General features: G+C 32.1%; 1 protein-coding gene across 3 annotated transcripts; it reads left to right on the plus strand.

Annotated features, from left to right (window-relative positions):
• The first annotated feature begins 1,130 nt into the window (after positions 1-1,130).
• LOC126914049 (synaptic vesicle glycoprotein 2C-like) lies at positions 1,131-13,736 on the plus strand. Of its 3 annotated transcripts, XM_050717498.1 has the most exons (11): positions 1,138-1,388; positions 4,789-4,883; positions 6,805-6,861; positions 7,212-7,373; positions 8,592-8,754; positions 9,101-9,222; positions 9,490-9,728; positions 11,077-11,261; positions 11,760-12,073; positions 12,365-12,652; positions 12,767-13,736. In XM_050717498.1, exons 4-11 carry the CDS (start codon positions 7,256-7,258, stop codon positions 12,808-12,810), a joined length of 1,473 nt encoding a protein of 490 aa, XP_050573455.1. In that variant the 5' UTR covers positions 1,138-1,388; positions 4,789-4,883; positions 6,805-6,861; positions 7,212-7,255; the 3' UTR covers positions 12,811-13,736. The 3 variants fall into 3 exon arrangements, with proteins under 3 accessions (XP_050573454.1, XP_050573453.1, XP_050573455.1); XM_050717496.1 differs by lacking the exon at positions 4,789-4,883 and having other exon boundaries at positions 1,135-1,388; XM_050717497.1 differs by lacking the exons at positions 4,789-4,883; positions 6,805-6,861 and having other exon boundaries at positions 1,131-1,388.
• Positions 13,737-13,871: the final 135 nt, after the last annotated feature.

Consider the following 13,871-nt stretch of genomic DNA (forward strand, 5'->3'; position numbering starts at 1 on the left):
GCGATGCTATGCACTGGAAATGTGGTATGTAAGTACGGTGACTTCTAAAACTGTCGCAACAGCCTTTGAAACTGAATAATTTCCTTAAAATTGGATCGAAAGACTTGGAATTTTTTGACAAGTTAGGGGGATTAGTTTGCTGCATAAAAAATTTGCTAGAAAAACCGCAATTCGTTGGAATGGCGAAAAAAAGTATTATACAATATCACATATTTTTTTACCCGTTGCAATGTAATTGATAAATTGTTTTCGTTAAATGTATCGAATTATACCAATATTAAATTGCTGAATATTAATATCTTACTACTTTTATATTATATGCACACATTATGTTATATTAGTCTAACATTACACACTAATTTAAATTTAACGCTAATATAACAACTATGTATCACTTGTAAAATTATGATATACTAACGTAATTGTAATTGTAATAATGCAACAAAGAACATTTTTATTATGTACTATTATCAATATTTATTCTTCGTTCTATGATATCGACATTGTTTAGCTTTCGCACAAGAGTCTTTAAGTCCTGAGTAGTAACTCAAATTACGTAATTACAGTTATGAAGAAAATTCTAATTATATAAACGTAATTCTGAAGTATGTATTTGAACGAGATAAACACCTGTTAATTGACATATAGTTTCTAATTCTGAAGCGAACTAAATACCGCAACTTTTACCGTGGCATTTATACATATTCCAAAGCTTCGTAAAGCTAAAACTCGTACAAACCTAATTGCTATCATTTACTTGTTCTCTGAAGCGATAATTATCAAATGTATTACAAATAAAATAAATTTTATATTCTATTTATTATTTAATGGATTTCGTTTAAATTTGAGTAACGTACCATTAGTCGCAAATTTGCATGAACATGAGAATGAAGATTGATTCGCTAGTGAGAAAAGATGGATACTCTGTATCGCTAATATAATTTCCTTGAAAGTTAAATCACTTTTTACGCTTATGCATTTTGACGAACGATCGCCAATTGCGTATACACGAAGAGTTTCGTCGCCGAAATCTCGAAACGCAACGTGCGTCACTGGCGATGCGAACAGGCGATACAACAAATGGAAAATCAGTTTTGCACGTGGAGGTTCACCAGCACGAAAGGTAGGGGAGACGATTTTTCGTTTGGCGAATCGCGCGGGGATTCGACCCTGGCCGATCCTACAAGCGCATGACAATATTTAAAGAGACGCGGCCGTAGATCGCGCGAACGTTTTCCATCCGCGCTACAGAGGGTAACACATAAGATTCTGCCTGCTTTCAACGGCAGTCTTTGCTCGCTGTTTGACAAGAAAGAAGACTAGTGTTCTAGCCGTTGCAAGCTTAATCGCTATGGTTAATCAGGTTGCCTCCTTGTCCTATATAGTGGGTAAGTATCTCTTACCAATTTTTCTGTTTCCATTTTCTATTAAGATAGGCCATTTTATTTATTATTATTATTTTTTTTTTTTTTACTCTTCTTTAACTTTATGGGAACGATGTTGAGATACGTTCGTTGACAATGATTTTTGATAGAGTATTATTCAGTGATTTGATAGGATATAGTTAATACGGTAATTTGTTATTTCGTCATTTTAATTTTTTAATATTATAAAATATAGTATCATTTGCGCGTGTATATTGCAGTTTATCCAAGATGATTTTTGGACGGAGATTTGAGTAATTTATAATTATGAAAGTGATTGAAAGGAGATATAATAAATATAGCGATGTCCAGGGTATGATTTATCTAAACTATTCGGTGAACATTTGATTTGTGAAATTCTTAAATATTTAGGTTTCCACGAAATTTTCAAATAATTTGCCATTCTTTTAAATTTCTTCAACGTTGTTTGGATTTTCTTTTTATTAAAAATGGTTTACGTTTAAAATCGTCCGATCATTCTCTTATTGAGTTTATTGAGTTTTTATGTACAGTATGTGCAGTGAAAGTAGCAATGCTCATTTGCAGATTATTTAGTAGTACGATTAAATAAATGTTGACTTCTTCGATTTCCTTCCTGCATGATTTTATGACGGTTATTATTATTGTGATCGTTCTACATAGTTAAAGAGATTCTCACGTGCGAGATAAATCATTTGTGAGGAGGTTATCGTAATATAGAATTTTAATAACGTGGGATTAAAATAGTTTAGCATGAATATTAAGCAGAGATAATATGCGTATGCTAAAAATAATTTTTAAACAATTCATCTTCCCGGCTTTTTTTCTTTCAACGTATAACGATAGCTGTGATATTTTAAGATTAATTAGATTTTAATCGGATCCGAAGAATCGTTTATATATGCCACTGGTACTACGCCAGCAAGCTCATAATAATAGGAAATATCAGAATGAAAACAAAAAGTAGATATAGCCATTGCTTCGAAGGATAATTATTTCAAGAGTTAAAATTTAATATTAAATCTACTTCACCATTTTTATGTAATACTATTATTTTTATTAATATCTCGTTAAAACAGTTTGCAGTGTTACGAAAAGATTACTTAGAACAATTTTATGACTACAAAAGAAACAACATATTGGCAACAGGCTCTTTGCAGGTATAGGAGGTATAAAAATGATTTCGAATGTTACGTTCAAATTCGATAAGATGGAAAACTCCAAATACAAAGATATTTACCAATAAATTATATTTACAAAGCAAAAGTTCTGTCCGAGTTTATTATTTTGATTGTGAAATATTTAAAACGTCGATAAACATCAAATGTCATAGTGTATTGATAATCGATAAGGCTGTTTGAAAAATTGCGCAATTATTATGAAATAATTACTATAATATTGCATTATTAAAAGGCTTATGATTGTCAGTTCTGTTTTAAATGACAAAGGACAAATTTTTGATTGACCTGATTTACTTAAAACATTCGAAATTGCCAAACGTCTCTCGTAAACGATCGAAAATGTTGCATTTCAGCGAGTTTGTCAATATTAGTGAAAAATACGCGTGAACGTTATTTTTGAGAGCGTAATGCCCTTTTGCGTCATCGTTTGTTCTTCTGTATTGTTACTAAACATTAAAATGACAATCCGCAGTTAAAACAATTCCGACCACGAAAACAAATTTACGTGGAATAAATTAAATTCCACAATCAAATATTATACTTTAATGTATCGTATTATACGATACCAGGGTTACCTACGTCATTGATCGACTATGCTTTCTTACGTCAATGACAGGTATTGTTGATGAAAAGACGCACGATTGAACGTTATCAAAATCGTGAAACTTTTCTAACTAATGCATACATAAATTATACTGTACATCATCAAGGTTCATCACTTTTTAAAAGTTCATCATTTTGTTAAATTACTTGGATAATTATGTATTTCGCTTAATTTTTATCGTTTAAAAATGCAAAGAATGAGTTGTGAAAGATTCGATATCCTCTTAGCCAGAGATTCTTTAACCGAACTACGTGTCTTTCAAAGGAGCTTGAATTTGATAAAGAAGAAATTTTGTTCTCTATTGTACTAAACTATTCTCTGAAATCGAATCGAGATTATTGAAAAAAAAAAAAAGAACGTTATACGTATACGAAATATTTAACAAGTTGTGTCACAGACGGATTTCAAATTTCTAGTACAATGCTTCTACTTCAATCCTATTGTTTCGCTCCCCCCCCTCCCCCCAAAGTAGCGATCATTTTCTATTTAACAATAATTAAAGTTGTTCATTTTTCTTGAGTGTATGATTTTTCATTTACGCTTATTACAAGTGTTAGGACGATTACGATTATTGATATCCGGTAAAAATTGGATGCTGTCTACTGCTTCTAATTTTCAGTTATTTTCTTATAAATCTGCTACTACATTGGCATACGCTTTGTAAATGTAAAACGCTAAATAAGGTAAAATTTGCCCGATTTTTCTAACAAATTCACGACCAATAATAGTTATGGCCAACGATACTGTATCTATTTACGGCAAATCAAATTGGTTTCGTTTCGTATTCGCTGCATAAAAGTCATGTTTCTGTATAGCGGTATAATCAAGCGAAACAACATCAGAGTAATTATTGTTGAAGTCACAATAATTACTTCCTTCAACCTTTGTTGATGTAATTTCGATCCAAACCTGCTGTTTGTTCACGTATTTATCAAAAAGTACAGGGGGTCTGCAGACATATCCGTCGTATTTGAATATGCCACAGCTGTACGATAGAGAAAATGTTAGAATATAATTACTCCTTTTCATTATCATTTTATCTGCCGTTTATATTAGCAATCGATCGATTTGCGTCACTTCATTGATTCGATTTCTAAGCTGGCTGATTGCTGACAAATATTTGAACAAAGCCATATTTCTTCGTATAACTTTTTTTCCTTTATCAAAACACCCACGCTCGATCTATTCAGCGATATTGAATAAGATGTTTAACAGAAATTTAATTAGAATTGCTTTCGCGACTTGGAATTCCCCGTAACAGAATGATCATGAATTCTCTGAAATCTTCTTCGTCAATAATTTTTCGTCAACTGGCGATCGTTGGTGTTATCTTAACGAATTGCCTATTAATTAATGCGAGTGTACGAAGAACGGATAACGATGTACGTACATATTTTCGTAGAAGATTATAACAGATATAGATCTTACTGTTTCCACGAGCTTTGCAACGTGACTTACCATTATTATCAAGCGGTTAAGAGATGATCTAATATAGAAATGTTAACATAGTTGGATTGTTCGTACTTGAAATTAGCTATTTGCGAAGTGGGCTTTTACACAATGAACAGAAAGCGGATACGTGTTTTCGATTTGTCTTCAGATCTCCAAAGGATGAAAAAGCACAAGCGAACGGAATTTATTGTTATGCGAATGGAAAAGCATACGCCATCGTAGTAGCAACGACCAACGCCCAAAGTTAGTTTCTTAAAGATTCAAAGAAAGACGAGGGAGTTTTAAACAAATATCCTAATCAATGTGTAGAGAGATAAATTTGCCACGTTAAAGGAATGTTCGACTTCAAAATTGTTAGATATAATATAGAGTTGCTTCTTTGTGATATTCGATAGAATTAATTTAATTTTAGGCTGACAGTATTGATACGATCATTGATCGATAAATATATGCTATATAGGTGGGATAAGAAATTTAGACAAATATCATAACTAATTTAGAGAATTATTCACAGTACCTATATACATATATCAGATGTCAACATACTTAATAATAGTACTAACTATTTAGCAAAACTGTATGCAGGTTAAGTATACAGCTGTCCTCCTTTCTGGTATTTGGCTCGTTTCCCAAGCACGAGATCTTACAATTATTTTCGACAGTCTGTTTGTTATTTACTATATTTATCATAAGCTAAATTGCGCGCAACGTGACTTTATTGATTCGCGTATTTCTATCCAGAAAAATTGAAAAACGTGATTCGTGTATGTCAATTAAATTATCAAAAAATTGTTTCAAATCATTTTCTGCGTCTGATCTACTTCATTTACCTTCGATTATTTTATATTAAACATAGAGTTGAATAAATCGTACTGAAGTATACTATTTAACAGGATAAAAATTCCCTTTTCTTGCGATTAACAATTTTTATAAAACATGTAATGTACTAGCTGTCGTTCAGTGTTATCTGGAGATACTTTTACAGCTAAAGTTATGTCGACCTTTCGTAAAGACAAATTTAATGGACTTCGTTTACTGTGCATTTACCATCAATTGCTGGTGTCACTATCTTGATTGTGCTAATGGTAATTAAAAACGACCCGGTAGAATGTCAAGAATTCTGTTTGGCGATATTCCGCTCTGTGTACGACAAATTTCACCTTACACAATATCGACTTTAATTGGAGGGCTAAGTGGAGAAACGATACAAATATATATATATTTTTTTTTTTTTTTTTCGAAGGTCGACGTAAATAAATGAAACTGTATATAGGATGTGTATTTATCTAGAAGATTTTGTTTTAAAGCTCTAAGCTTTTGTAAATATCTTTCTCGTGAAAATAAAGAAAAGATTTTCTCCTTTCTATAACTTTCTCTTCTTAACCCCTTAACCTACAACTATGGGCATAGCCCGTAGTACGATGATCGGGCCAAACGTAAATATTACGGGCACAGCCCATAGTACGTAGTACGTACAGCAAGCGCGAGCTTGTTTACGTTTTCGGTCCAAAATTCTCGAACGTAAATCGTAGGTTAATTAATATTTAAAAAAATACTCCAGTTTGTGATAAATCGTGTATAATTGTGTTCTAACATTTTTAGAAAAAAAAAGGAAGATGATCAAAGTAACTCTTGAAACAATTTATGTTAAAAATAAATATTCCTGCCACTAAGTATCATCATCTTTTTTAACATATGTTCTTATACTGTATATTTAATAGTAACAATATAAATAATCAAACAATAAGATATGATATTTGCAAAATTGTTAGTTGGATCAATTGTGAATATACAACTTGGAGACCGTGCCCTGTTCACGTAATAGTAAATCATAAGTTTATATAACATTTTTATGAAAATAATGATTGTCGTAGCATCGATATGGAACGCATGTCCTCGATATTCGTTATAGCGACTTAAATCGAAGGTGATCATTAAATTGGTATAATATAAATATTACCACTATCACATTAATTTATATGGAAATATTAAATTGTAGGTAGATAGTTAATTCATAAAAATATTTTTTCAAAACTAACATATCTAATATAACCAAAATATTCCCAATGTATACAACATTATATACCACATATATCTATTTTTTTTTACTAAATTCTTTTAATACAAATGTCTAATATACGTGTGTGTTCTTTTGTTTGTTCAGAGAACAATGCAGGCAAGGAAAGCGCTGCAGATTTCGAAAAAGCCATCAAACTGTGTGGTACGAATTATTCTTTTTGTTTCTCTGTTACTTCATTTTTTATTATTTTTCATTTACTCTGTTACTCGCTTACGTTCATTAAAACGATATACACGGATCTTTAATACACATTTAAATAATGACACTGTAACCAGAAATTATAAATATACTCTACTGCTGTTAACTTTCTATAATCCTACATTTTCTACAATTTCCACATTCGCAGTGCATTAATCTTTCAATTCTGAGAACTTCTAGATTTACATACAGTTAATTACACGAGCAGATACTCAACGTCATGTTAGTATTTTATCAATTTGACGACTTCAAACGGCAAAAAGACTAATGGGAAATTTAATTTACGGTTTTAGGGTACGGAAAATTCCACTATGGCTTCGTATTACTCTGTGGAGCAATGTTCCTCTGCGTTGGTTGTCAGAACGGAATAAACGCGTACATTTTACCATCCGCAGAGTGTGATCTCGATTTGAGGTCTGAACAAAAAGGTCTTCTGAACGTCGCCTTCCTCTTAGGTATCAACACAATCATGCATTTTTATTTTAAGAATGCGCGTGCCAAAAACAAACATACAGCCATTAGGTTTATTTCCGAGTTTCTAATCTTCCGGGTGTGAAGTCTGTCAATAATGTTTTTTTTAAACGTGTCGTTGAAATCCGGAAGCTTCGGAACTTACGAAAACAAAAGAAGTATAAACGCCCCTACGCATCAGTTAAAAATTATTTAATTTTTTTAAATCATTCATACTGAACCTTTTTGCATAAAGGTTTTTGCTCGTCCTATGTTCATTCGTAACAGCTTTGTTTTATTGGAAAATGAAATTTGATCCCTAACGCGTATGATTAAAATGGATAGGATTCACATTGAAAAAAGATAATTAAAAACGTCCTCGTTTTTCCATTTTCTTTAGCAATGGATTAAGTAAAACCGAAAAGTAAAGTAATTATGATTGTATAATTTTATTCAGTTGCATTATTTATCAGTCGCATTTATTCTAATTATGCTTTCAGTATTTCCACAAGTTGGAAATTCAATTCGAATTCAATTGGAATTCAATTCAGAAAAACTAAAGTATTATCGATGATACTTGGAAATAAAATATTTTATGATCTACTAGATTTATAAAATGATTATATTATTTATAACGCAACAAAATGTGATTGATAAGTACAATAATAAAAAGATGTTCAAGTTATTTAGTAGGAACATAAAAATACTACGATATCCCAACTACCTATGTACATTTATTGCAATGTATTAGACACGTTAGATAGCACTTATTTCATTAGGAAAGTTGAAGAGCAGTTTTTTATATAACATCCCACTCGTAGTTTGTACGACTAAAGTCGATTAATTTTTCCTTGCATATAGTATTCGTCGAAGATAAAAGTTGTTGCATGATCTAGGACATACAAAAATACGAAATTTGAATTTATTTTTAAAGTATTTTTTTAATAGAAAATACCTACGATATGAATTATCGAAAACAATTGTATTCTATCGTTCAATTGAATATTAAAACAAACTTACTGCGAAAAGTTAACTTAAAGGAAGAAATAGCGTAAAGTATAATATAAAATTGTTTTTCTCATTTACCAATTTATATCCTCTAAACTACGAACTGTAAAAGGATAGAATCACGTTAATATCATCATAATATTCTAATGATATTGCTATGGTATTTATTAGTATTTAGTTCACATTTAATTTAACCTGATATTTTCTTTCATTAGGCGGAGTTGTAAGTTCCCTTTTCTGGGGAGTATTTGCAGATGCCTACGGAAGGAGATATATTCTCCTCCTTACTTTATTAAGTGACAGTATTTTGTCAATTGGAGGAAGTTTCTCTCAAAGCTTTAAAGTGCTGTTAATTTTCAGAGCACTCAGTGGATTCTTGTAAGTATATTACATATTATGTAATAAATATCACATTATATATCTAGTCAGTTCATAGTATCGTGCGCATTTTTACATATAATAAAACCGCAAAAAAAAAAAGAAGAAATTCGAACTTAAAGTTTATTTCGATCTACAATGTATCTTTCGTTATTTTGTATTATTCCCTACAATTTCGATAATATATGAATTTTTGTAATCGCTTCGCAAAGTTAATACGACTTTTACACAAGTCGCGTGTTCGTAATAAACGCATGAACTTGCAAAAAGGATTTTGTGTTATATGTTAATATTATTTATTATAATTTATGTATATTATTTTTTGACGATTACTCTTTGGCTGTAGCATGGGTGCTCCTGGTTCTCTAGTCTATACGTATCTTGGTGAATTCCACGCAGCCAAACATAGAGTAAAAGCTATCTGTTACGTAGGATTCTTCTGGACCCTATCGTGGTTGATATTGCCTGGTAAGAAACGTTTACAGTCTTGTAAAACACTTATTTATCAGTACTACTATTTAAATAATAAATAATTATAATAATAATAAATAAAGTTAAATAATTAACTAGTAAATTTAATATGAAATTTTTTAGTTATTAATAATTTTTGTATGTAATAATTTAATTGAAAGAACACTGATCAAATGTTTAGAACAATTTCATAATAATATTTCTTAAATATGTTACACATAGAAATTATTATAGGACTATATAAGGACTTTTTCTGTTTGTTAGGTTTGGCTTGGATTATCATACCGCTGCCAATATCCCTTCGATTCAATGGCATGTTGTATAATTCTTGGCGACTCTTTCTGGCTATTATTGGAATACCATCGTTAATGGTAACTTTGATCGCGACCAGATATCCTGAAAGTCCGAAATTTTTGGTCTCTCAGGGAAAAACGGACGAAGCACTGGCAATTTTGCGAAAAATCTACGCGATAAACACTGGCCGTAACGAGGACGACTATCCCGTAAGCATCGATGCAACTTAATAATTTTTAAATTAACAACATTACCCATACCGAATAGTAAAAATTGCAATGGAAAGCACAGACACTATCGAATCAGCATCGCCATCACATTTGCTATTAGCAAAATTAACAATTGATAAATTAATTAACCTTTCAATTGTTTAATTTCTATTTTTTTTAATATCGCCTATTTTGTAATTTAAGGCAATATTATTTCTTGACAAATATTCTTATCAAAATTACTACAGCTATTTGAAGTACATACATTGTGATTTTTAATTTTTTAATTTTATTTCCTTATCAAAGTAGAGAATATCAAACATACAGGGTGTTCGGGTACAGGTGTCAGGAAATTTAAATTCTTGAAACCGAAATAAGGCGAAAATCAAGAACAAAACTATAGGTATGCGAAGCTCGAGGATTGTGCAAGTTAGGTTTACGCTTTTTTAAAACACATCTGATGCACAGTCTGTTTGCTTCCTCAATACCACATCCTTGCTTTTAAAAAGAACTTCTCAAATTTCATGACTGTAGCTGGATAATTCAGAGTTATACAAAGAAGGTGGAAGCATTGGCAAAGAGTTCGAAATGAACTCTACATTCCCATGTTTTACACATCTCGAAGCAAGAGAGTAGAACAGTTTTGAATGAACAGAATCGTTCCGACAATCGACGAAAAACTTTCACAGAACTGAAAATATTAAGTTAGAGCGTTACTTGGTTATATTGCGTGTGCCATAGAGTATTGAGTATATACTGAGCATGTTATGTGCGTTGTGAGTGTTGTATACAATGTAGCAGTATCTATATTGTGGTCATATTTATTACAAAATGTATACATTTAGAGAACTTTCGGACACGTACATTTGTTACGATGGTAATACGACGGCGGACGGTAATAGCGCGAAAGCGCGATGTTTATACGCCGAAAAATATCGCAACAGGATTATATCCAGCGCAAAGACATTTTGCAATATAACTCAACCATTACGGTACGTTAAAATCTCTGAATACGATGGTCTTCTCTACGACCTGTACGAGGTAAGCTGGCGTTCATGTATCGTTGGGATTGAGGATCACTGTGCGCCCCGCGGCTTAGGCTGACCTCCTTTCGTTCGTGTAAGGAGGTTTGCTCGCGTGCAGGGGCAGTTTAGCCGATTTTGTAATTGTCAATAACTAAAAACCAAAGCCGAAAACGCAGTCTTTTTTATTATTGATCTTCGTTTTATTTCAGCTTCAAGAATCACTCGTTGAATTTCCTGACACCTGTAGCCGAACACCCATGTATATGTAAAAATATGACGAAGAGAATAAATTCGTGTCTAACGATGTTGTACTTGTGTTTCAGGTAAAAGTCTTGTTGTCCGATGATACGATGAATATTAATAATGTTAATAAAACGTCTTTCTCCGCGTCCACAGTACTAATGGAATTGCTGAAAAATATTTGGCAACAGATGCGTTCGCTTGCGTCACCGCCACTTTTGAAATACGCGCTTCTCTGTTGGACTATTTACTTTGCGAATATGTGCGGGTAAGCTGTTCATAAATCATATCGCGGATGCAATCTTGCCACACTTTAATTAAATTCTAGCCCGTTAATAATCTTAATGTACTTGTGATATTTGCTACAATTTTGTAATACAAAATACTTGTCATAGTATTGCATATTCTCATATTTCATAGATAGAAACAGAGAAAGCAGAAATACGAATAATACCAGACAATTACATTACTTTGTGTAAGAAAAAAGTAATTTTGAGATTGGATATATTGTTAATCAATTCCATATTGACAGAACGTCTTCTCGTTTGATTGTCGGATTAAATAGATGTTTTTCACGCTAATTAACATAAAAATCAAGAAAGATGTATATATTAAATATTTGCATAGAAACCTGTGGAATTCTCTGTATAATTTAATGAAGGATTCGGTACCTTAATCTACTAAATAAATTGTCCAAGAATTTTTTAACTGGTCAATTACGTTATTATATCCTTTACTAAATAAAATTCATCTTATCATTTTTCAGATACTATGGATTCGGTTTATGGTTACCAGAGCTGTTCAATCGTTTTGAAAGCTACCAACACTTACATCCCAATCGAAGTGTAAGCGTTTGTAAACTAATCCAAGAAAGTGACCTGCAAGCTACTGTGACGCCAGCGTCAAATATTTCGCTTAATTCAACGAACGTTTTAATTAACTCGACGACTGAGACCGATTGTTCTTCTAACATGGACGAGATGGTTTTCATCAATTCATTGACGATCAACGCATTTTGCTTGGTTGGCAACATCGTATCTGGATATTTGGCAAATCGTGTTGGCCGACGGACAATTCCAGGTAAATTTGAAATATTTACATTGAAACGAATTTGTTGAATTAGATGGGAAAAGCGTGTGAGAATTCTTTTACAGAAACGTTTACGCAATTACCTATAAAACAACAAAGTGATAGAAAAGATAGATAAAGAATTGATCATTTTTTAATTTTCTTTTTATCTTAACTAACTTCCCTTGTAGCGAGAATAATTTTAAAATATTCCATAAGTGTTCATCGTATTACTTATACTACAAACGTATTACAAACCCTCGAGGTTTCATTTAAAAATTGCACAATTCCTTTCTGTTTCAGTAACAACCATGTTGTTAGCTGGAATGTTTGGCTTCGCGATATACTTCGTCGAGTCCTCCTTGCAAATTTTAATGGTGAGCTGCATGTTCTCGTTGACGATAGTCACGGCAAATTTCGTGATCAGCAGCATAGTGGTTGACATATTTCCGACGCATGTAGGCGCCGTTGCGATTTGTATGATGACCTGTTTTGGCAGAATTGGCGCGATCGCCAGCAATTTAGCCTTTGGAATGTTGCTCGACATTAGCTGCGAGGTGCCAATCTTTTTGGTCGGCAGTATAGTGATCTGTAAGTAAACGTTTTTATTCCTTTCAACTTGTCCAGTTCCTTTGCTCATTTGCCTGTTTTCCTTATACCAAATCAAGTTTGATTAATAATAATTAACTGTTCGATTACTTTCAGTTGGAGGATTGTTGGCATTGATTCTTCCACAGAAAAAAAGTTGAACATTTCCCGGTAAAGGAATGACAAAGGACGTGAATAATACGCTTATTACAACATTTGATCATTTCGTACATTCCAACAAATTACACCCTCTGTACACGTGAAGCCAGTATTTTTTCTAAAACATCAATGAGAGACAGTTTGCCTTGATTTCATCCGACCTTCAATTATGTATATATTTGAATAAACTATAGGCTATAGTTCGTGTCTGTAGCTATTATTTTTGTACAAAGTGTGGTCGAACTGTCTATCTCTGAACCGTAGACTTTTCCAATTCGCACGAACATTATTCGAACGAATATTTAAATAATTGTGCGATTACGTTACACGGATAGTATTTTATCAGTTCATTCTTCTTCATTATTATAATAGTAATTAATGTTATTTGCATAAATAATATTTTGATGACTGCTAGTATTAATATATTGTTCATTCTCTGTTATTGTTTCTTCATAAGCAGTTACAAGAAGTGGAGATTGAGTTATTCGAATTTCTTTTAGGAGCGTCTTTTAGGATATCTTTTCTTCCAATTAAGAAGTTTACAGTTACGCCATTAAATGTCATTAGTTTACAATCAAAGGAGCAAAGAATGACGTTGTTAAAGATAATTGATACTTGACAGTCGTTTCCACAAATGCATAATTACCGTGCTTGAACAATAATTATGTCTAAATAGAAATCGTGAATGTATAGGAAGAAGTGAAACTTTTCTAATTTGGGGCAACTCGAAGTTTTTAAACTCGAAGTTTATTATTCCTATTACAAAAGATAGCGTACGTAGTATTGTCTAGTGTTACAATGTATGCGTGTTTTGTCTGTACGAATGAAGTGTGTTATAATCATGTATATACGAAAATGTGCTGTACGAGTAAACGAAAGTTCAATGTAGAATAGATGCGAGAGGAATTTAAATTTTTTAAACAATTTATCACTCGTTGTATTTCTGCATTAATCCTTCTCCATCCCATATTTTCCTCTTTATTCGTGTAAAAGGACATACGCGTCTAGAAAATAAAAAATTCGTATTTGTAGCGCGTAAAGTGACGTAAAATGATTTCAAACA

This window comes from Bombus affinis, chromosome 3 (assembly GCF_024516045.1).
Source record: "Bombus affinis isolate iyBomAffi1 chromosome 3, iyBomAffi1.2, whole genome shotgun sequence".
Lineage (NCBI taxonomy): Eukaryota > Metazoa > Arthropoda > Insecta > Hymenoptera > Apidae > Bombus > Bombus affinis.

Coding starts and splice junctions, on each gene's coding strand:
- LOC126914049 (XM_050717496.1), top strand. CDS start 1,352: ATGGTTAATCAGGTTGCCTCCTTGTCCTATATAGTGG. Junction 6,862..7,211: donor AAAAGCCATCAAACTGTGTG/GTACGAATTATT, acceptor TTACGGTTTTAG/GGTACGGAAAATTCCACTAT. Junction 12,653..12,766: donor GGTCGGCAGTATAGTGATCT/GTAAGTAAACGT, acceptor GATTACTTTCAG/TTGGAGGATTGTTGGCATTG.